This window comes from Vigna unguiculata, chromosome 8 (genome assembly GCF_004118075.2).
Source record: "Vigna unguiculata cultivar IT97K-499-35 chromosome 8, ASM411807v1, whole genome shotgun sequence".
Classification (NCBI taxonomy): Eukaryota; Viridiplantae; Streptophyta; class Magnoliopsida; order Fabales; family Fabaceae; genus Vigna; species Vigna unguiculata.
In genome coordinates, this window is record NC_040286.1 from 27,558,239 (window position 1) to 27,580,442 (window position 22,204).

At 29.3% G+C, this 22,204-nt stretch overlaps 2 protein-coding genes across 3 annotated transcripts; one reads left to right on the forward strand and one right to left on the reverse strand.

Annotated features, from left to right (window-relative positions):
• Window positions 1–5,556: 5,556 nt before the first annotated feature.
• On the forward strand, window positions 5,557–10,290 carry LOC114193037 (glycine-rich domain-containing protein 1-like). 2 transcript variants are annotated; one of them, XM_028082730.1, is made up of 8 exons: window positions 5,557–6,016; window positions 6,758–6,875; window positions 6,991–7,251; window positions 7,550–8,014; window positions 8,335–8,873; window positions 9,087–9,151; window positions 9,223–9,288; window positions 9,429–9,581. In XM_028082730.1, the coding sequence occupies exons 1-7, from the start codon at window positions 5,856–5,858 to the stop codon at window positions 9,237–9,239; spliced, it is 1,626 nt and encodes a 541-aa protein (XP_027938531.1). In that variant the 5' UTR covers window positions 5,557–5,855; the 3' UTR covers window positions 9,240–9,288; window positions 9,429–9,581. The 2 variants fall into 2 exon arrangements, with proteins under 2 accessions (XP_027938531.1, XP_027938530.1); XM_028082729.1 differs by adding an exon at window positions 9,680–10,290 and having other exon boundaries at window positions 5,562–6,016; window positions 9,087–9,288.
• An 8,540-nt stretch (window positions 10,291–18,830) lies between these two features.
• On the reverse strand, window positions 18,831–20,468 carry LOC114193722. Its single transcript, XM_028083626.1, has one exon. The coding sequence runs from the start codon at window positions 20,234–20,236 to the stop codon at window positions 19,112–19,114; it is 1,125 nt and encodes a 374-aa protein (XP_027939427.1). The 5' UTR covers window positions 20,237–20,468; the 3' UTR covers window positions 18,831–19,111.
• Window positions 20,469–22,204: the final 1,736 nt, after the last annotated feature.

A 22,204-nucleotide genomic window follows, 5' to 3' on the forward strand; every position in this document is an offset into this window, starting at 1 on the left:
GGCCGAGTTGATCTTGGCTCGAATTTGGTCGTATTCGGCAGAGTCGACCACGACTGAAATTTGGTCGTATTCAGACGAGTCGGTCCCAACCTAAATTTGGCTAAATTCAGTCGAGTTGGCCATGTCAAAAAATTTGGTCAAGCCGGTCCTAGCCCAAATTTAGCTGTATTCGATCGAGTAAGTCCCGAACGAAATTTGGTTGTATTTATCTGAGTCGGTCGTGATCGAAAATTGGCCATATTCAATCGAGTTGATCCCGACCGACGAATTTAGTGGAGTCAACCCTGACCAAAATTTGACTGGTCAGACCCTGGCCCAAGTGTAGCCATATTTTGCCAAGTCGATTTTGGCCAAAATTTGGTTGTATTAGGCAAAATCGGCCCTGGCCGAAATTCGGCCGAATCCAGTCAAGTCGATCTCATTGGCCCTGTTGGTCCCGACAAAAAATCTACCAAATTCTATGGTGTCAGCCCTATGGGAAAAAGTTTTAGAAAATTCAATTTAAATTTATTTTATGAAAAATGGATTTTGAATTTTAAACTTGATCCAAATATTTGGATCTGGATTTTAAAAAAATCCAATCTACTTTTTCTGAAAAATGGATTTGGATCGAAAATCTAATCTAATTATTTGGATCCAAGATGAATGTGAATTGGATCATTAAAAATCTAATCCATGATCACCCCTAATAGTATGGGACTAGTGGGATTACAAGACCAAGACATCCCTTGAGTACACGGTATGGGGCTAGTGGAATCACACAGTCAGGAAATTCTCTTTGTAGTGCACGACCCAGTCGAGTACATGTTGACTCTGTAAGACAACATGTACTCCGATCATACTAGTTTACCAAATCAGTATAATCACCCCAAATAAGGTAAATCCAAGATTAATCAACTCATCCTAATTAATAGGTAATTAGACCAACTGAACTAAAGCCTAACCAAGTAAAACCCACGAACCCTAGTGTATTTACAATTGGTGTGCAACAAGAAATTAACATAGTGTATTTATAATTTTTCAAGATTAGACTTCAACCACTTCATTTTCTTGCATTCTAAATTATCTCAATCCCATATTCATGTTAAAATCAACTCACGAGAATACTCAAATTTTATTCCTAGAGCCTTTAAGCCTACGATTTCTCATCAAGTTTCAATCTTTTGAATTTTCAACAAATGAAATCATGCATTAGTTTCAAAAGTCTAAGATTACTAATAAACCAAGTTCTATTCGTAGATACAAACATCCATTAGATATTCAATTTCAAATCTATATTCTAATAATATTTCTCAACACCTCAAAAATCATAAATTAAGCACGGGAAAAATTCACGTCAAGCATAAAAAATAGAAAACAAACATTGACTTGAACTGGAAAAGCATATATATATATATATATATATATATATATATATATATATATATATATATATATATATATATATATATATATATATTAACAACACAATTCTACACAAAAATTCAGTATTTTACATCTAATATCAACAAATAGAAATTGTTCTCCATGGTGGAGAACCTGGATTTTTACAAAATTGAAGAATAGAGAAGAAGTTGAAATCAAGTAGAAGTAATCCATCTCCCAAGGTTCTTGACAACTACTTTATGCTCCAATTGTGCCTCTCATTCGCATCTCTGCTTCCAATTTTGTAGCCCATCATCCTCTCCAACCCAAAAGGGGTAAAATCTCCATAGATGAAGAAAGAGACCCAAGAAGGAGAAGGGAGAGTTTCCCAACACCTCTAAAAGCCTCCAAGAGCCTCTCCCAAGCACACAAGGTGTTTCTATTCGTGAAAAAGGAGGAATACCTAAGAATCTCATAGAAACATGATTAAATAACCATATTCGCGTATTAGGGTTGATATTCTCGCCTTGCAAGGCCTAAAATTGATGCTCTTTGACTTGTAATTCGCTGGGTAAGCCATATTTTCGTCCAACGACTTGAATGTTGCAATTATGGGTTATCATTTTCGGCTAGCGAGTCACCAACTCACCCAACGAGTCACCAACTCGCCCAACGAGTCAACTTGGCGCCCGATGGTGGTTTTTTGGCCTTCTGAGGGTGATCCAAGGTAGTATATACTTATAGGTGAGTCATTTCTCCATGTTTGCAGTGTTGAGCGCGATTCTAGTGCTCTCCGATGTGGGTATTTGTCTAAAGATCATTCTTTTTTGTCCAATCATGCTCCTTTGAGTTCCAACTTGTTTTTTCTCCACCATAATTATTTCCTATTGACTTATTTCACACACTTAAAATATAGATTAGAGATAAACAAGCATAAAACAACTAAAATACAAAACAATGCAAAATCAAGATAGACTTGATGATTAAACAAAATAAAAGTTATGGTGAAGTTAATTTTATCCACAAAACTTAATATTAATAAAAAATAGAAAATAACGTTATTAAACTCCTCCATACTTAAAATCGTGCTTGTCCTCAAGCAAGAGGTATCTTGGCTTAGGAAGACAAGTCAAATAACTAAGATGCAAGTTCACACAACCAATTCAGATAAACTTAATATCAATAAAAGGTAGAAAATAATGTTATCACTTATTTAAGTCAAGTGATTTACATCTCATTAGTGAATGTCAAACTTTAAAAATGCACGATGGTATTTTTGTAATAAGTTGTCAAAATTTAAGTCTAACCCTTATAGGTCAAGCGTAAAATTTGATTTTTACATTTGACACCCTTTGATCAAACGTAAATCTACGTCTAGTAGGTAGGGGTCAAACATAAATTCAGACATAAATTTACATCTGATTAAAGAGGATTGAGCGTCAAAAATCAAAATTTATATCTAACCTAAGGGGGTCAGTCTAGACTAGGCATGCCTGTTCATACGAACTACTAGAGTTACAATTAAAATTTACTTTATAAAATAATTTTTTTTATTTTTATTTTTAATGGAAAAAATAGATGTGTTCTCATGCTTATGTATCCACAATTTTTAATTTAAATAATTAAATTGTAAATAATATAATTCTTTTAAGTATATGTTCATATCATTTTTAGTGAAGAATTAATAAAAAAAGTTAGACATTATATTTGAAAATAATAATTTAATCACAAAATGTATAACTTATTTTATTAAAGAATAAAATTAATAAATTAAAATATACAACTAAAAGTGGATAAAAAAAATTTATTCCCTTTATATAATATATAATAGTGAAAATACATGTATTATACATGTTCACTTTTTTGTATGATAACAGAGAATAATTGAATTATTATTATTATAATTATAAAATAAATTAAAATAATTTTTATAATTTATTATAGATAATTTTTAGTTATTTTGTAAGTAATTTTTTTATTATAAAAAATTATTTTAATTTAGGACATGATTAAAATAAAAAAAATCAATTAAAAAAATAATTAAATTTTTAAAAAATCACTTAAAACCAATACTTAATGTAAAATTAAAAAATTAATAAACAAAATACACTCAAATAAGAAATATATTTATGTATCGTATAGAATAATATATAATGATATAGGTGTAGATAATTGTTCTCGTTGCCGTCATTAGGCATGTCGTTTTAAACAATGAGAGGTAAATTTGAGAAGTGCGTGATCAAGATACTTTCTCGTTCCTTCTCTCTTTATTGTTACATTAGAAAGCAGAGAAAGAAAAGAAACTAAAAATAAAGTAAAATATCACCGATGAATTTTTGTATTTAAAATAAAATGAACGGAGAAAAATAAAATTTAAAAATGAATTTATTTGTAATTTTTTTAAGAAATTTATATTTTTAAATTTGAATCTGTTTCGTATTTAACCACAATACAGTTCAATAAGTACTAATAAATTTTTAATTAATCTGATCTTATTTAACCGTACATAAATATTATTAAAATTTTAATTTAATTGAGTTTTACTCTTGATAAATTCAAATATTTTAAATTAAAATTTTTATCTAATTATTCAAAATTTTAATATTTTTTAATCAAGTTTTCATCATTTAATTTTTTGTATTAATATTATTGTTATATCATTTTATGGTCTTACTTATTTATATATATATATATATATATATATATATATATATATATATATATATATATATATATATATATATATATATTAAGGTGTGAGATTACTTTATTAATATAAAATTATATTATAATTAATCTAAAATCTTCGTATTTTTCTTATAAGTTATATTTCTCCATTATCAGATAGTTAATTTATATTAACTATAATATAATTTTATATTAATAACATCGACATTTCTCAAATAGGTTAGTACAACGATGAGATAGAATAATCATCGTATTATCCAAATAATACAAAAAATAAACAAAATTTAATTAAAAATATAAAATTTTGAATACTAAATATATAAAAACTTAATTTAAATTACTAAATTTATTAAATTAAAATTTGAATAAACCTAAGCTTCTCTGTTAGATAACTGATATATATATATATATATATATATATATATATATATATATATATATATATATATATATATATATATATATATATAATTTTGTTTTTCATATTGCTATTTCCAATTTTCTTTTTTCATAAAAAAATATTTTTTAAAATTAAAATAACTGTTTTATCATATTTCTATTTCCAAATTTATGTTTTAATAAAAAAATTATATTTTTAAAAATAATTGTTTTGCTAAATTTAATTATTTTATCCATTTAATTTTTATTTTAAATTAATTACTTTTAAACTAAAATAAAATATTTTTAATAAAAGAGTTATCTACAAAATAAATACAAAAGTATTTATAATATAAATTTAAAAATTATTTATATTTATTTTCAAAACTAAAAACAAGTAAACACATTTTAACTTATAGTTTTTCAAAACTCCTAAAATGAATATATCTTGCGAACTATTGGTAAGAAGCATTTAGGTTATAATTCTCAGGATGAGGGTCAAATAATGCTTTTAATTTGGGTTTTTTTAGTAAAATTAAAGAGAGTATTTATTTTAGTCACTAAAGTACATGCTCTTAAATAATTCTTGAACTGATGAAATTATATAACATGATTTCTACAACTTTAGAGATCAGTTGTGATTATTTAAGATTATTCAGAAGAGATTGATATGATTTTTTTCAGGATAGAGATGATTCAAGAACTAAAATGATAGTTTATTCAATTTAAAACCAAAATCTTAGGATAAACTATTATTTAATCTTAAACGTTTAAACATTGTTATAATAGTCTCTCAAAACAAGAAATTCAAAATATATTTATTTATGCATGGTTAATTTAATCTCTAAACTTTATTATTTATAAATACTCTAGTCTTAAAAAAATGTTACTAATCACAATTTAGACTGTAGTAAACTTTAAGATTTTTTTGACAAAATTATAGATTGATTAAACTGAGATCACACTACACAGTTTTGTTTAAGAAAAGACATAGATTACAATGTTCAGAAGCATATCAAGTTAACATTTTGCTTAATTTTAAAATTAATAAAATTAATTATTTTGTCTATAAATTAATTAGCGAAGACAGTTTTAAACTCACTAAAAATTATTACATTAGTCATAAACCCCAAAATAAAACCCACGTCAATAGTTTTTTCAGTCAGAATGAACGAAGTTTCAATCACAGGTTTCTTCTCAAAATCTAATCTAAAGTATCCGCGTAGCGTGTGAAGTTTCAACAGAGTTTTATTTTTCTTCCCTCTAACTGGGTCACCGGTTCCGAATGAGAAGGAAAATTTTCAAAATCTTCAAGATTGAGGGCAGAAAAAGAAAGGAACCTTCGTTTCGAAGTTGATTCAAAGCTTCAAATAGCTATATTGATCATTTTGTTGTGCGTTTGACGTTGAAATTGAGCAACTATCATGGAGACACAGCAAGAGTTGGAGTGGGCTGAAGCACAGAAAATCGTGCTAAGCGAAAACCTCGTTGCTACGGCTAAACAACAGCTTCTGTTTCTTGCAGAGGTTGATAGAAATCGTGGTCTTTATGATGATGGCCCACTTTTGCGCATAGCTGTTTACAGGTATTTTTACTTCCTGAAACTTTAAGAATCCGTAGATTTAGTATCTAAAATTTTCGTTTAGTTTAATTCTTAAAACTACTACCATACAATTATATTGGTGTTTTTACTGTTAATTGACACGAACCGAGATCGATGGAAACATCTGATAAACATATATTAATCTTGGTTGTCAGTTTGAGATAATATATATATATATATATATATATATATATATATATATATATATATATATATATATATATAAAGAAAATGTTAATTGAAAATAGTTTTAAAGTTTTATTAGAAGGTCCTATAGTTTACAAAAAAGTATATTTTCATTCACTCATGGATTCTATTGTCTGGTAAACCTGTTGACTTTTGTATAATTATTTTAAAATTTGTCATTATAGTAGTTTTTAATTAATTGACAGACTAAAATATTTATAGTTATTATGCTATAGATTACACTCTTGTTTTAATTCTAAAATTATAAAACTGAAGATTTAAATAATTGATGTTTTATCATTTTAATGGTTTAATATTTCTGTATCTTTATACCTAAGTTCATTATTACTCAGTAATGTAAGGAACTGTTTGATGTATTTATTACTCGTGCTTTTACTAAGTTTTCCATGGGCATGTAACCAAAATCCTATGATTTATGTCAGTGCCTGCAATCTGCATGTTTCGTGTGTTGTATTTCATTCACCTTTTATTTCAATAGATTGTGTTTTAACCGTTAGTGTTTGTGCGTGTCTTTAGGTATAAATATTGTTGGCTTCCTTTACTGGCCAAACATACCGAGTCACCTGTGACAGAAAACCCTTTGGTTGTGCCTCTTGATTGTGAATGGATTTGGCACTGTCATAGGCTTAATCCGGTAAGCTTGAGTACTGTAGCCAAAATCACATATAAGTTTTCTTTTTATTTGTGGATTTGTTTTCTGAAAGAATTGTTGTATTGGTGGAATCACCCTTTTTCAACATTTGTGTCAGGTGCGTTACAAAACTGACTGCATGGAACTTTATGGGAGAATATTAGGCAATTCGAATGTGCTATCTTCAACTCAGGGAACCAGCAGAGAGGAAAGTGAGAAAGTCTGGGATTCAATGTATCCAAGTGAGCCATATGAACTTGTTGGTCTAAACAATCACTCATTACAAGGTTTTACTGAAAATTTCTTGGAAGCCAAACAAAGTACCACGAAATATGATCTGATTTCAGCAGTTAAAAGACAGACAACTTTCTTCTATCAGGTAATTAAGAAATTTAGATTGGAGTGGCATGCCTTGTTAATACCTACCAAACCTTCAAATTGTAGTATAGGCAATAAGCCAGTGTCAGATGCTATTTTAACTGGTTGATCATACATTTCATTGGTAAAGTGATTACTAAGTATATGTAATAGAGTACATTAGTTTTGGACTAACACTTCAATGAAAGTAAGGGTGATTTGCATTCAGGTAAATTATGTACTGAAAATACTCAATGAATAAAATGTCTAAAGGCAATACCAGCTTATGCTTATCCATTGGTCTCCAACTTCAATGACAGGTTTCTAGGCCTTATTGGAAAGTGGATACTTTTCTTGAAGGAGCTGTGGCCAGATACAAGGGGTTTCTGCATTTGATAAAGAGGAGTAGAGAGAGACACATAAACCGCTTCAGTGTTCCAACTTATGACATTGACCTCATATGGCACTCTCACCAATTGCATCCCGTGTCTTACTGTAACGATCTAGTGGCAATTGTGGGCAAAGTATTAGAACATGATGACACAGATTCTGATAGGACCAAGGGCCAAAAGCTGGATGTCGGCTTTTCTGAAACCACCAAACAGTGGGAAGAGACATTTGGTTCAAGATACTGGAAAGCAGGAGCAATGTACAGGGGTAACCCCCCATCTCCTCTTACTGTTGATAAGTATAAAATGGTTGGTACTCACCACAACTGTTCAGCTCCATCCAATGACACGAACCAAAGTCTGATTCAGCAGCTTCCACAGAAACTGCTTGTGCAGGTAGCCTCCAATGTTTATTCTTCTATATTCTTTGTTACGTGAGAAGACGCTAGCAATTGGGAAATGGATCCTACTTAGTTACTTTATCACTGCATGAGATCCTAGACTTTCAATAATTTTATTAACATAATAATATTTTTTTTATTGAAAGTAGATGTTTAGAATAATTTTAGAATAATAAATGGTGAGATAAAAAACTTGACCATCTCAGGTTTTTTTTTTTTTTCACTGGAGAGGATCCCTTCCATTAACAAGTGTAACTTGTGATGTTTTTTGGGCATCAACTGTTGCAACATTTTTGGTTCATGGTTCTTATTCAGGTGATGCTTGAGATTGTTGACGTGAGAAACTTACCATCCGGGCACAAAGGCAAGCTACTTGTGTCGTTCAACAAGAAACAGGAAGATCTGCTTTTCAATACCAAGAAGCAATTAAGCATTTCCTCAAAGTCACAAGGGAAACAAGTTGCTGTTTTCCAATGTGAGAGTAATGGAGAGTTACTCCTTGAACTCATTTCTCGCCCAAGTTTTAACTTTAGAGGCCTAAAGCTAGACAAAGTATTGGGAAAAACTTCAATCAATTTGGAGGATTTGCAAAATGTAGCATCTAAACTGCCAATAGAAAAATGGTTAGATTTGACATGTGCAGTCAATTGGTCAAAGCCTATTAGCATTCGCATAGGTTTGTCTTTAACTCCTCCAGTTACAGCACCGCATAATCTGCACTTTGTTTCTATGCTTCCAATAAAAAAAAGTTACTTGTCCTTCCTACTTCCGAGAAGGTCCCAGAATATTGGATGTTGGACAAATATTAATGTTGTCAATGAAGCACGCAATAAGATAATCAACATCCAGACAGGGTAAGTCAAACTACTTCTGGAATTTAGAATGTCATGAGCTGATTTGTTTAGTAGTTAACAATGTTGAACCAATTAAAACTGGGCTTTTCTCGCACTATACTAAAAAGTGTCAAACACTAGTTTTGATGCTTTCTGTTGCTGTTTTCTCGTAAAAATCATAATTAACAAATATAGGTTTTTCTTGCCATTTTCTCATGTTCTTTTTGCCTATAGGAACTTGTCAACTGAGAACACAAAGAGTAGTATCAATAAAAAAGTGATTGGCCGGACTGCATCTGGTAACACCCATATTCTTGCCGAGTTAAAAGGAACAGTGTGGTCTATGATGAACTCTAACTGGATGTTACAGATAAAGAAGACCGGTGATGAAGATAAACGTTTATTTGAGCTCTTTGAGCTCACAGGCACTCGAAATGTAACCTTATTTTTCTCTATATATTCTTTAATCTATTACCGAATGTTGAGTTTATCTCACTCAGTTCCTTTGGTGCTTGAGCTAGAGATGCATTCTTCTAAGGTTCAATGTTGTTAATCTTAACACTCAATTTTTCGCAGGTGGTTATTTTTCCAGGGAGAAAATTGGAGTATGAAACTAGAAACTACGGAAATGGAGAAGAAAGATGCTTGATGACAGCAGTGAAATTCTCTCGAAAATATCCTTATGGAAAAGCAGTGGCTTTGATGGATTTAGAATACGGATTTCTGGAGGTATTTTAGCGAAAAACCTCCACTTCTTGATTAATCTCAATTGCTCCTAAACATCACTAGTTTGTGTCAGTTTTAAAATTTATTTGTTTGGCGAACAGATAAAAGAAGAGTGGCTGGTATTGCCTGCGATATTGTCTGCATTTATTCTCTCTAATTTTCCAGAATTCAGTAATCAGAGTGAAGAAGAAAATGGGCTCATGCACAAAAGGTAAGATTAAAATCACCTCTTTCTATTCGGTGACAAAAATTATTGAATAAACGGGGAAGAAATCCACGTAATAGAAACAGGTGATTTGAATCAAAAAGCTGCAGAAAAATGCAGATGGTAAATGTTATGTCACTTTCCTCTAGAAAAATCCCCAGTATAGGCCACTTGTCCATAAAAGTTTCTGCTATTTCATGCAACTCACTTGTCGGCACAGCACAATTATACAATAAAATATTTCTGGGAAGTTTAGACCTGTATATGTACGGTCAGAACAACTTTTTAAGGGACTGACACCTTGCTGTAATCAGTTTTAGCTTCACAAAAACCATCTGTAATGTACTTTTTCATTTGACCAACTCACCTAGATTATAATATACCTAGATCACTCACCCAATTATGTACCCAAAGAACTAAAGTGTCACCAGAATTTTAAATTAATGTTCTTTTTTTTGGAAGGGGCAACCGGCTGGACAGCACAAACATATTCTCATTCTAAACTAATATTTTGTCAGATGTTTTATATTTTCTATCTCTTTCTTTCGTATCCTTTCAATTAAAGTAATAACAATACTTCGGAAAACAAGGACAGGAACGAAATAATTCCTAGGCAAGTATTTTGTTTATATGGGTTTCGAACCATCAATACATAAGTTCTCCAAAGTTTAAATGCCTTTTTATTTTGTGTGTTGACTATTTCAAGGGTATGTTTGGTAAAAAATTGAAATGAATAAAGAAATAGGTGAAAATATTCAGGAAATAATATTTTGATTTCCACAATTTGACTCTGATTTTGAATTTTCTAATTTGTTTTATCATGGAATATTGATTAATGTACTATTATCTTTTTCTTTAAAAAAACTAATACCCAGTACTAAATCACATCTGGTAGTATAAAATGGACAATAATTTAAAAATTGTTATGAAATAAAGCGAATAACAGAGAGAAGAAAGAATAGTAGATAAGAGAGAAGAGAAAGAAACAATAGAAAACAACTCATCTGTGTATTATTATTGATAGGAAGAGTCCTATTTATAGATACAATATGTAATCCATAAAGGAAACAAATCAACTTAGTTAATACAAATATTTACCATAAAGAGTAATGAATCATATCAGTAAATGTATCAAATCAATGGACAATCATTAATTTATAACACTCCCCCTTGAGTGTCCATTGATAAAGAATGTGCCTCGTTAAAACCTTACTAGGAAAAATCCTTTGGGATAAAAAATCTAGTGAAGGAAAAAGAGTACAACATTCTGTATTCTTTAATACAATATTGTTCATCACATATTCTATTTCTCCCCCTCACGTAAACTTACATCATTAAGGTGAGTCCGAATTTGTGAGTCATTTGCTCAAAAGTTTTTCTTGGCAAAAACTTTACAAATAGACTTGTCATATTTTCAGATGAACGAATTTTTGGATATCTATATCATCCTTTCAATTGAACAATACACTATTGTCTTCATGTATGGTTGTTGATTCCATCTTTCTTAGGGATAGTCACAAGTTTCTTGCACATGTTGAATTATAAACCTTAACCAAACATATTCACAACTTTCCTTGTAATTTGTATGATTAGACGATGTTGCTACTATGGTTTGTTTCATATACCTTCATGAAACCATTGTGCTACCACATGTGAACAAACATCTTGTTTGTGATCAATCATTGTGACATTGTAAGAATATGTAAAATAACATGCATATCCATAACCCATTGGTCTGAATCTGAATCATTTGGATGGAATAAGCTCATATTCGTAGTACCCTTAAAGTAACAAAGTATATGTTTTACTCCAAACCATTTTCTTCTTGTAGTTGAAGAACTATATCTTGCTTAACAAATTTATAGCAAATGCAATATTGGATCGAGTATAATTTGTAAGATACATTAGTGTTTCTATGACACTAAGATATGGTGCTTCTAGACCAAGAAGATCTTCATCATTTTCTTGAGGTCTAAGAAGAGTCTTTATCAACATCTAACGACCTCACAATTATTGGAGTGCAAAATGGACATGACTTGTCCATTTAGAACATTTTAAGCACCTTAATCATATAAGCCTCTTGATGTATAAAAATACTTTTATTTAAATACTCAATTTCTAATTTCAAACAAGACTTTGCCCTTCAAAGATCATTCATCTCAAATTCTTTCAATTGTCTTGTGAGCTCATTAGTAGTTTCAACGATGTTTATGTCATTTACATAAACAATAATTATGAAAAATTGATTTTCTAATATTTTCATATAAATACAAGGACAAAAAGGATCATTTCCATATCCTTATTTTAATAAGAACTCAATAAGATGGTTATACCACACACATCCTTGCTTTAATCAATAAAAGAGCATGTTCAATTTTATTGAATAACCCTCTTTAGAATTTGTCTTGTTGGGCAAATAAAATCCTTTAGGGATTTTCATATAAATATGATTCTCAAAAGAGATTTTTTTTAACACTCCCATAATCAATGAGGTGATCAATGCTTCCATTTGCTTTAGCAAAGAAAATAACAATATCAAGATGAGTAGCATCCATATGGCCATAATCAGAATCACCATCTTCATAAGCAAAGTGTGTTTCTATGTTATTCTCATTATTTGTAAGATGCTTTGGTGTACAATAAGTACAATTCAAATGGCCTTTACCACCGTAATGATAATATATACTTTCATCTTTTTGTCAATATTTTCACATTTTTCTTTTCCTTTCTTTTTCACATTATTGTGCTACTTCTAGTGACAAAATGTGTCTTTGAAAATTTCTTTATAACCATGTCCATAATCAAGATCACGATCACGATCATGAAAATATAAATAAAATGTTGCTACATTCACTTCTAGGAATGGAGCAGAACCAATTTGGACAGGTTGCATGATTTTCTATCAAAAGCTCATTGCTTTTTTTAGCCATACAAAGGCATGAAATAAATTCATAATATTGATTGCTGCATTCACTTCTGGGAATGGAGCAGATTAGGCGGATCTCATGATTTTTCATCAAAAGCTTTATTGCTTTGTCCAGCCAGCCATACATAGGCATGAAATAAATTCATAATATTTGTGAATCCTTTTTCACAATATTTTTGTCGCATGAGCAAATTAGTTGCTTAGATGCTTTATGTCTTTATTTAATGGTATCCAATTATCCATTGCATCTAAATGTATTTCAACATTTAAAATCCAATATAAGGAATTCTTCCTTACAATATCAAGGGTCACAAATCCAAATTTTGCAACGTTTCGCGTGTTTAGAACTAACACATAAAATAATAATATTAATAATAATCATCATCATCAAAATAATAATATTAATAATAATCATCGACATAATAAAAATAAATAATAAGACGGAGATGAAAATTGATAAGGTCAAACAATTCTTATCACAAGAGGGAGAGTATAAGGTAAAATTATAAATTGAGAAAGGATTAGAAAGAGCCTGGATTGAGACACGCAGAGCACTATCCTTGGAGAGAAAAAAACTTCCACTAGTCCTCAATTGGAGCATCGTGCTGATAACGTGTTATGAAATAAAGCGAATAACAATATGTAATCCATAAAGGAAACAAATCAACTTAGTTAATACAAATATTTACCATAAAGAGTAATGAATCATATCAGTAAATGTATCAAATTAATGGACAATCATGAATTCATAACAAAAATTAACTTTGTTAAAATTATTTAATTTAAAAATAAATAAATATTACTATATTACTTGCTTGTAATAGTAATATAATTTCTCGTTGCTGTTATTATAAAATGGAAAACTTAAATTCAAAAACTTTAATCAAGCTTCCATTATTAAATATTGGTGTCCAACATAATTTACATCGTATTTGCATTTTATGCTCTATAATAATTAATTGTGTTATAATTATTTTCTGTTTGGCTTTTTTTTTTATTTCACTAAATTATTTATAATACATCCATCCTTCTTTCTTCTACTTAAAAAGAAAAAACTCTCATTTTCTTATATTCACTCTCTTCAGCTATTTTTTAAAAACTAAACATATTGCTTATTTGGTAAACGAGAAAGAAAGAAGTGATAAATAAAAATTAAAAGTGTTAATTTAAAAATGAAAAAAGGTAAAAAAAAAAAAGTATAAAAATAGATAAAGAAAATAAAGTAAAAAGTCTCCACTAAAACTCACGCATGCCTTTTAATCTTTGTTTGGTAGAGAAGATAAAAAATAGAAGAAATGAAAGAGAAGTGAAAAAAAAAAGAGTGTAAACAAAGGTTGTTTTGGTCACATAAATGAAAAATAATGAAAATAAAAATAATAATGTGATTTGTAATGTGTTATGATGTTGAATAAATAAATAATTTGTGTGTAGATAGTTTCTATATTAAAATATAGTTAAAAATAAAGTTATACATAAAAGGCAGGAACCTTGATATATATTGTTATAAATATTAAAAATAATAAAAAATAAGAATATTGTTATAAGTATTATAAAACATAAGAATCTTGTTGTAAGGAGTGAGTTACATTCTTTAAGAGCAGGAACATTTTAAATAAGATAAAATATAAATATTTTATTAATCGAGTTAAAAAGCTTTTGAATAGAAAAAATATATAAAAGAATATAAGAATTTAAATTTCATTTTATAAAGAATATAATCTCTTTAAACTACTTTTTCCTCTGTCTTTTCTCTAAAAAAAAGTAAAAATTTGTTTATCTTTTCTTACATTAGGATCCATTTTAGCGATCCTGATGGAAAGTAGAATATTTATGTCCAATCATAACTCGTTTTTGGAGTAAATTTTTCGTTTTTTTTCTCTTGAGTTAATTTTTAATTTATTGTATGCCTATATTTTAGTGTTCGCATGTTTTGTTTTTGGGTTAAGATGAATCTCTTAGTCAGAGAATATAAGAGTATATTTAAATTGTTGATCAAAGTCTTTATTGTACATGTTTAATTTTCTTTTGAGAGTAATGGAACTAAGAGCTTAAATTCGATTTAGCATGTTATATTTTGATAATATGTAATTACAAAAATATCATCGCACTTATGTTTACATCAGTTGTATTTAACTAATTTTATTTGTCAATGTAAAATAATTATTTTGTAGTAGTGACACGATTATTTTATGATAATAATTAATTTCTCATCATTATTATAAATTTATTTATGTGTCCAATGAAGTGCAAGTTATATTTGAGCAAATTATAGTACTTTTGGTCAGTTTAAGTTCAATGAAACTATTTATGTTTTGATAGTATTGTAATTACAAAAATAGTACCGTGTTTTTGTTTACAATAGTTGCGTTTAAATCAATTTTATTTGTCATGTAAGATAATCATTTTATGAGAATGTTTAATTTCTTATAGTTATTATGAATTTATTTATGCAAGCTATATGTGAAACTTTTGGTCAGTTTAAACTTGTATAAAAATTACAAGTTGTTATATTGATTGTGGTAAAGTTTTGAAAATACGTATGGTCCTTCTTCATGATGTTTATTTTTATTTTTTTTAGTTTCGTTCAAACAAAAATATAACACGAAGTCAGCATTTGTTTTCACCTCCACTTTTGCTCAAGCTAAATTTTTTCACTCGATCGGAAATGGAGTAGGAAATCAGTCTTTTTTTCTTGATACTATTTTCGTTCAAACCAATGGTTTTTGCTCAAGTGATAATAAAGCATAAATTCAACCTTGGTCTTAGGTAGATTTTTGCTCAAACAAATAAGTTTTATCTCAAATAGAGCAATTTTTATTCAAGCTAAAAACAATGTCGCTTTAATTGATTGAATCTGAAACATTAAACGTAAATGTAAATACAATAATGATTACTTATATTTATGTATGAATTTCATGAATTCTAAAGATAGTTATTTTTAGGGACCGAATATTGTTGAAATGTCTAGTTTTGTATTAAATTTGAAATTCTAAATGACATATTTTGATTCCATTTATATTTGACTCATATACAGGAAAATATTAAATAGTGAGAGTCAAAAAATTTCTTATGACTTAATTTACAATGCGAAAATAAATTGTATTTAAAATATTGGGATTTACCTTTCATACGAATGAATTGTGTTCTATTATGAATGAGGTGACAACTTAGTAAATATACTAAGATAGATGCGAATATACTATGATAGATAAAAATATTTTTAGAGTTGTGTTATTCTAAGAGGAAGAATTTGGGGAGATTGAATTGATGAATTTTGGTAAATTTGAAGGTAAAATTTTGTTGTTTCTTTTAAGGGATTTAATGGTGAATGTAAGTGAATTTAAGGGTGAAGTTTGTGAGTAAAATTAATATAAATAATTTTTGGATTGGTAAAGATTGATTTTTAAACAATGTTTTCATAATAGTTTTGAAAGAAGAAATTATATTAAAGTAAATAAATAATACAATGTATTTGATAAAAAATAAATGTTAAATATTTAGATATTAAATATTATTTGGTTTAATAATAATATTTATTAATTGTTGTTATTATTATTAATAGTAATATTATGTATTATTATTATTATTGTCTCCATTATATGATATTGCAAAATCTCATCTCCCATTATTTTGTCTTCACAGAAAACCTCAACCATTTGCCCTGAAAAAAATGTTGCATGTAGGGATAATATATTAAATATATAGTTTCTACCTTCAAACCTTCTCTTCCATACTAACATTGTGTTCACTTGAGGGAGGGTATTTGAGAGAGAGTGAGTGGATAGGTTTAAGTGGATTTAAGAGTGAATTATGTGTTATTTTTTTTAAGGGATTTAGAAGTGATTGTAAGTAAATTTAGAAGTAACTTTTGTGAAAATTTGTGAAAGATTTGATTGATGTGATTTATTAAAAAATATGTTTTAATAGAAGTATAGATGAGATTATCATGTTGTCATTAATTAAATAAGTAGTATATTTTGATATTTGTATTAGTAAAAAAAAACAGTGTTTAGAAATCAAGTATGTGGATCGAATCCTCTCAACTTTAACCAAGCAACAGATCTATTCCATGATATGGGATTGAATCCCTTGTTTAAGCACGTTCAGCTCTCTTACACCATGGATGGGGTAAAATTGTCATTAAGCTGGTGAATCCACTCAAATCAGCGTATAAGTGGGGAGATTGCAATCCTGCTCCATCCCGTTGATCACCCCTATGCTTTTCTCTTAAAACTTACCAAGCGAACACAGAATTAATTTTACAATTCATCTTTGCTTTGTCACTCTACCTCAAACGAACACAACATAAGATTGTAATTTCATCTCATCACATAAATCTATTTTCCCACATGAGCTATTATAGGTTGACAAAGTTTTTTTAAGAAAGTTTTGACAAACTTTCTTATTTAGGTAAAAAAATATTATTTTATTGCTTTATTTTAATTAAAAAATAAAAATTTAATGTACTTTAATCCTATTTTTAGAAACTTTGTTAAATTTGTTAAAAAAAAATTATTTAAAGATAATTTTCCTTTCGCGCATCCGCTCAAATCATTGCATGCGAATACGAAATAACTTACATATCCACTTCTCACTGCATGACATTCGTATAAGAGGTAGACATATGTATTGAGAGTTTGACACTTAATTTGTATTAATGAATTTATAAAATTATATATGATTAATGAATTTGTGGAATGCATATTCGTGAGATTGAATATATTGAGATTTGAAAATATTTATAAATTATGAAATTTTAAGTATATGATTTAATATATCTATATGTGTCGAATTTTAAAACTCTAACATATCATTTGTTGTGTGCTTAAGTAATTATTTTTTTTTAAACTGTATTACACACAATATTAGGTGATATTACTCCAAGAAATTACTAGTAGTAGTGAGGTTGAGAAGAAGGATAAACATATAAATATGTATATATTATAATTCCATGAGGAGGAAAATTTATTTTTAAAAACTTTAAAAGTATAATATTAATATTATTTTAATATTTATATGATTAGTATTTGTGTAACAAGATGTTATAATTATAATATTTTCTTAATTTTTTAAGTGATTATTTTAAAATAGTTTACCACATAAATAATTATGCAAGAATATTCTATATATTATCTATCAACCAATATACTATTTAAACGAGCGATTCATACATAAACAAGTAAATCTCTTATGAATATGGGATACTTTTCTAATTAATTGCTTTTAATTGTTAATTTAAGGAGATTATCTTATTTTTCTTAATTAAGGATTATATAAATGATTAAAAAATAGTTAGTTAATGAAATGTTAATTGATATTTATTGAAAATATCGATAAAGAATAAATTCATTAGGCAGGTAACAAACAACAAAATACATTTTTGCTTTTTTATTTTCTTTTTCTTCTTTTTTTCATCTTTTTTCTTTCCATGTACGTCCATCAAGTCCATCAAGACCTCCAAAGAGAGGAAAGATGTAGGTCTTAAAATAACTTTTCAAACCTAGACTTTTTCCGCTATTTATCTAATACATACGCTTAAAGTACAAGTGTATCTTTGTATACCATAAAAAGTAAATAATATAATTAAAAATTAAACATTATGAAGTTAGTATAATAAAAATTATATTGGAAAATAAATTAAAATAAAAGGACGATTAAAAGAATTCTTTATTGTTAATGATTAGATAGTTTTTCTTAAATAATATAAAAAAATTAATATTCACATAAAATGAGTAACATATCTAATATATAATTAGAAAAGCAATCATAAAAAGAATTTCCTTATAATATAAATAGGTATAATATAACAATTACTTTTTACTAATTTAATTATGAAGGAACTGCCTTTTTTATTTATTTTTTATTATATCTAAAATAATAAATATGAAACGAATTATGTTTAATATAAATAATAATTATAAAAAAGACTTACAAATAAAAAAAAAGTATTATTTGATCGAAATAATCCCCTTTCTCCTACCAACCAAACATTCCACCTTTTATAGAAAATATAATTTTTAGTAATAAACATTAAACAAACTATGCAGAGAATATAAAATATTTACAGTAAAGAATGAGCGACAAACATGGAGGAAGGGATGAAACACAGAGAGAAGAGTGCTGGAATAAGAGAGACAATTAGTCAATCAATTACTTATGACACCAAAAGCAATATACTGAATTGAAAGTAGTTACACTCTCAAAAAACAATTCCTCAAATCCTTCAACTATAACGCACCTATGCACAGGAAACAATTTCCAAATTCCAAAACAATATTCAATATTCAATCTTCAAAACAACTAAAAAAAAAATTGAAAAACCATAACCACCGCTCATTATGCCACAAACAACAAATCAAACCACCTTTAAACCCCTTCTCTCTCTCCGCTAAGATCCACCAATCACCACCGCGCTGCTCCCTGTCCAGCAGAATATCCACGCTCCGCCGCCACACCAACCGAACTAGGCGCCGGAACCAGATAAACCGGTTGCCCCACCGGTCCAGTCACGGGCCGAACCGCTTGGAAGATTCCAGAAGGCGTCTGAATGAGATAAATCTCACTCCCGGTCGTAGGAACCGCCAGCGAATAACCCACATTATTCCTCTCCTGCAAAAACGACACCGTTCCAGAATGAAATCCTTGCGCCTGCATTTGCCCTTGCGTAACTAACGGCGTCACATTCTCCGTGTTCTTTTGAGAGAAACCTTCCGCGCCGTTAACCCCGTGAACCCCACCGTTATTATCTTCCTCTATTTTCATCTTCTGTTGCAGGAGTTGCTGTTCATTATTGTTACCAATCTGCAACCTCCGAATCTCTGACTCGGGCGCGCGTTCCGTTTCGGTTTCGGGATCTCTAACCGCTGGACGGTCCTCGGAGATGCATTCCGTTTCCGGCGTAGGATTCTTCGCCGGCGTATTGGAAGCCGACGGCGGCTTATCTAATCCAAAGAGAAAATCTGGATTTGGCGCTGCCGTAGGCGGCGGCGGAGAACCTTCGACAAGCGGCACCTGAACGGAGTTGAGAGCGTCGACGAACCACTGGCGCTCGGGTTTGGAATCGGTGAGTGCGAAATTGATGTTGCCGTTGCCGTTGCTGTTGTTGTGGAGCGAGAACAGAAAGAGGCGGAGGCGTGCGGGTCTAGGCGAGGTGCGGGAGAGGCGATCGTACTCGAGCATCATGTGGTGGAGGTCTTCATCGTTGGTGACGGAGATGAGAGCGTCGAGGTCCTCGCCGGGGAGCTGGTACTTGAAGAAGGTGGCATCGGCGGGGGCGTTGGCGAGGGAGGAGAGTCTGGTGAGGAGGGCGGGGAGCTTGATGTGGCGGTCTACGGCGAGGATCTTGGTGTCGCCGGCGACGTAGGTGAGGTGGTTGTCGTGGGGGCGAGGCTGGATTCGGCCGCCGTAGCTGCACATGAGCTTGACCTTGGAATGGAGGGAGGGCGGGGGCTCGTCGAAGGAGTGGTGGTGGTGGTGGTTGTCGGCGTCGGGGTCGCGGGAGCGTGGGGAGGAGTCGCGGGAATCCATGGAGCTAGGGTTTGGGAAATTGGGAGGGAACGGAGAATTGAATTTGGAGAGTGGGAGTGGTTGGTGTGTGAGTGTGTTTTGTTGAGAAAGAGAGTAATGGAAAACGGCGTGACGATAAAAAAAAGGAGAAGAGAAGAGTTTGAGTTTTATGGCGTAGATGGAGATGGTGGTGGGGTAGGCTAGGAGGACCCAAAATCCCCCACTTTCAGATCGTGAGGTACGTCTAATGTTTTTCTTTTTCTTTATTTCTATTTTTAAATAATAATAATATTACTCTCTACCTTATTATTAATCACTTACTAATTTAAAACTAAAAATACGAAACTTTATCATTAAAATATATAAAAACGTGTGTACACCCAATCAAAATACATTCGTCTACGCGTGTCCTTTTCTATAAAAATCAAAAAGTATAAATATTATTAAAAGTCAATTATTATAACAATTAAAGACACGTCTGCTACAATTTATATCAAAGTTTATTATTTGATATGGATATATGACTTTTCAATTTTTTTAATATAATATTTAAAATAAGTTATTTTACACGATTATGTATGACAGCATTGGTGAGTTGAGCTAATTATATAAAAATATAAAATAATTGTATATGTTTTTATTAAATTCTATACTGACGCTTTTCTACCTTATATGTTTTTCTTGTTGTAGTATTTAATTAGAAGGCGTATAATTTAATGACTAGAAAATAGAAAATTTTAATTGCAGAATTAATTCGTTGTATCTAGACGCGCTAAGATGATTAAAAGAATATATTTTCTTTATTAAGTTACAGAATAGCTTTATATTAAAGATTTAAATAGTTGAGAGTATTAAGTTATAACTATCTTATGCCAGTTAATTTGTTGATGGCATTTGAGGAAAAGAAAAATGTATTATATGGCATCCCGCGATTCTAAAAGTTGACAGAAGTTAAAACAATGATATCATTAAAGAAATTAAATATTCTCATTGAATATTTACATTTAAATGAGTATTTTAGTTAATAATACTCGATTCACTTTAATCACACGGTCTTATTATTTGATCACACGTATGTGATATGGTATTCGTATAATTATAATTAATTAGCTACAATTGTAAGATAAATGGACAACAAAAAAGCAAAAAAAATGTATTATCTAACAAATTATTATATCCGATGAATATTTTGTTATATTTTCATTCAAGTATAAACTATTATGTAAAACAAAATTGTTACTTCTATAAACAAATTATTTTTCGAATTATATTTGAGAGAATTCTTTTGGCATAAAAATTATAATTATTTAATATTGCATACTATAAAATGATCCAAGGACGGATACCGCAAGCCCCGGACGCCCTTTCCAATTTTATTTTTTTAATATACATTACATAATAGATTATTATTTTTATTTAAGGGTTTAAGTACATAAAGAATATCTCTGTTATTTATTTTTCAATAAATATTATATCTTTATGATGGAGATCAGTTGTTTCTCCAATAATTTTACGTAATTGTCATTTTACAAATTATAAATAATTATAATCTACAATCAAATTGTCTCAGAATTAAAATTATTTTAAATTCTAATATGTTTTCTTTTAAGTACGGTGTCAAGACTCACGTTTTCATATGAATCTATAACGATATATAATAAAATTTTGTCTTTTATATCCATATTTCATAATATTAATTTACTTTTAATTATTTTATAAATAATTTATTTTTAATTATTATTTTGAAAACCTTTTATATCTTAGATTATTATTTTAAAAACTTTTTTTTACATATCTTATTTTTAAATTTTACATTTAATAACTATTTTAAAAATTAATTATATATTTATTACTGATCTTAACTTAAATTTTTTAAAAATTAAAAAAATGCAAACACACGATGCAACGAGGACTGTACGCTGTAATAGAAAAGTAGATTACATGTTAAAAATGTATTATATTTTTGGCTTTTAAATTTACATTCTTTGT

What these genes read in the sequence shown, in the direction of transcription:
- LOC114193722 (XM_028083626.1), bottom strand. Translation starts at nt 20,236, where the DNA reads ATGGATTCCCGCGACTCCTCCCCACGCTCCCGCGACCCCGACGCCGAC.
- LOC114193037 (XM_028082729.1), top strand. Translation starts at nt 5,856, where the DNA reads ATGGAGACACAGCAAGAGTTGGAGTGGGCTGAAGCACAGAAAATCGTG. An exon ending in CACAGAAACTGCTTGTGCAG is followed by an intron (nt 8,015 to 8,334) that starts GTAGCCTCCAAT and finishes GTTCTTATTCAG; the next exon opens with GTGATGCTTGAGATTGTTGA. An exon ending in AGCTCACAGGCACTCGAAAT is followed by an intron (nt 9,289 to 9,428) that starts GTAACCTTATTT and finishes AATTTTTCGCAG; the next exon opens with GTGGTTATTTTTCCAGGGAG.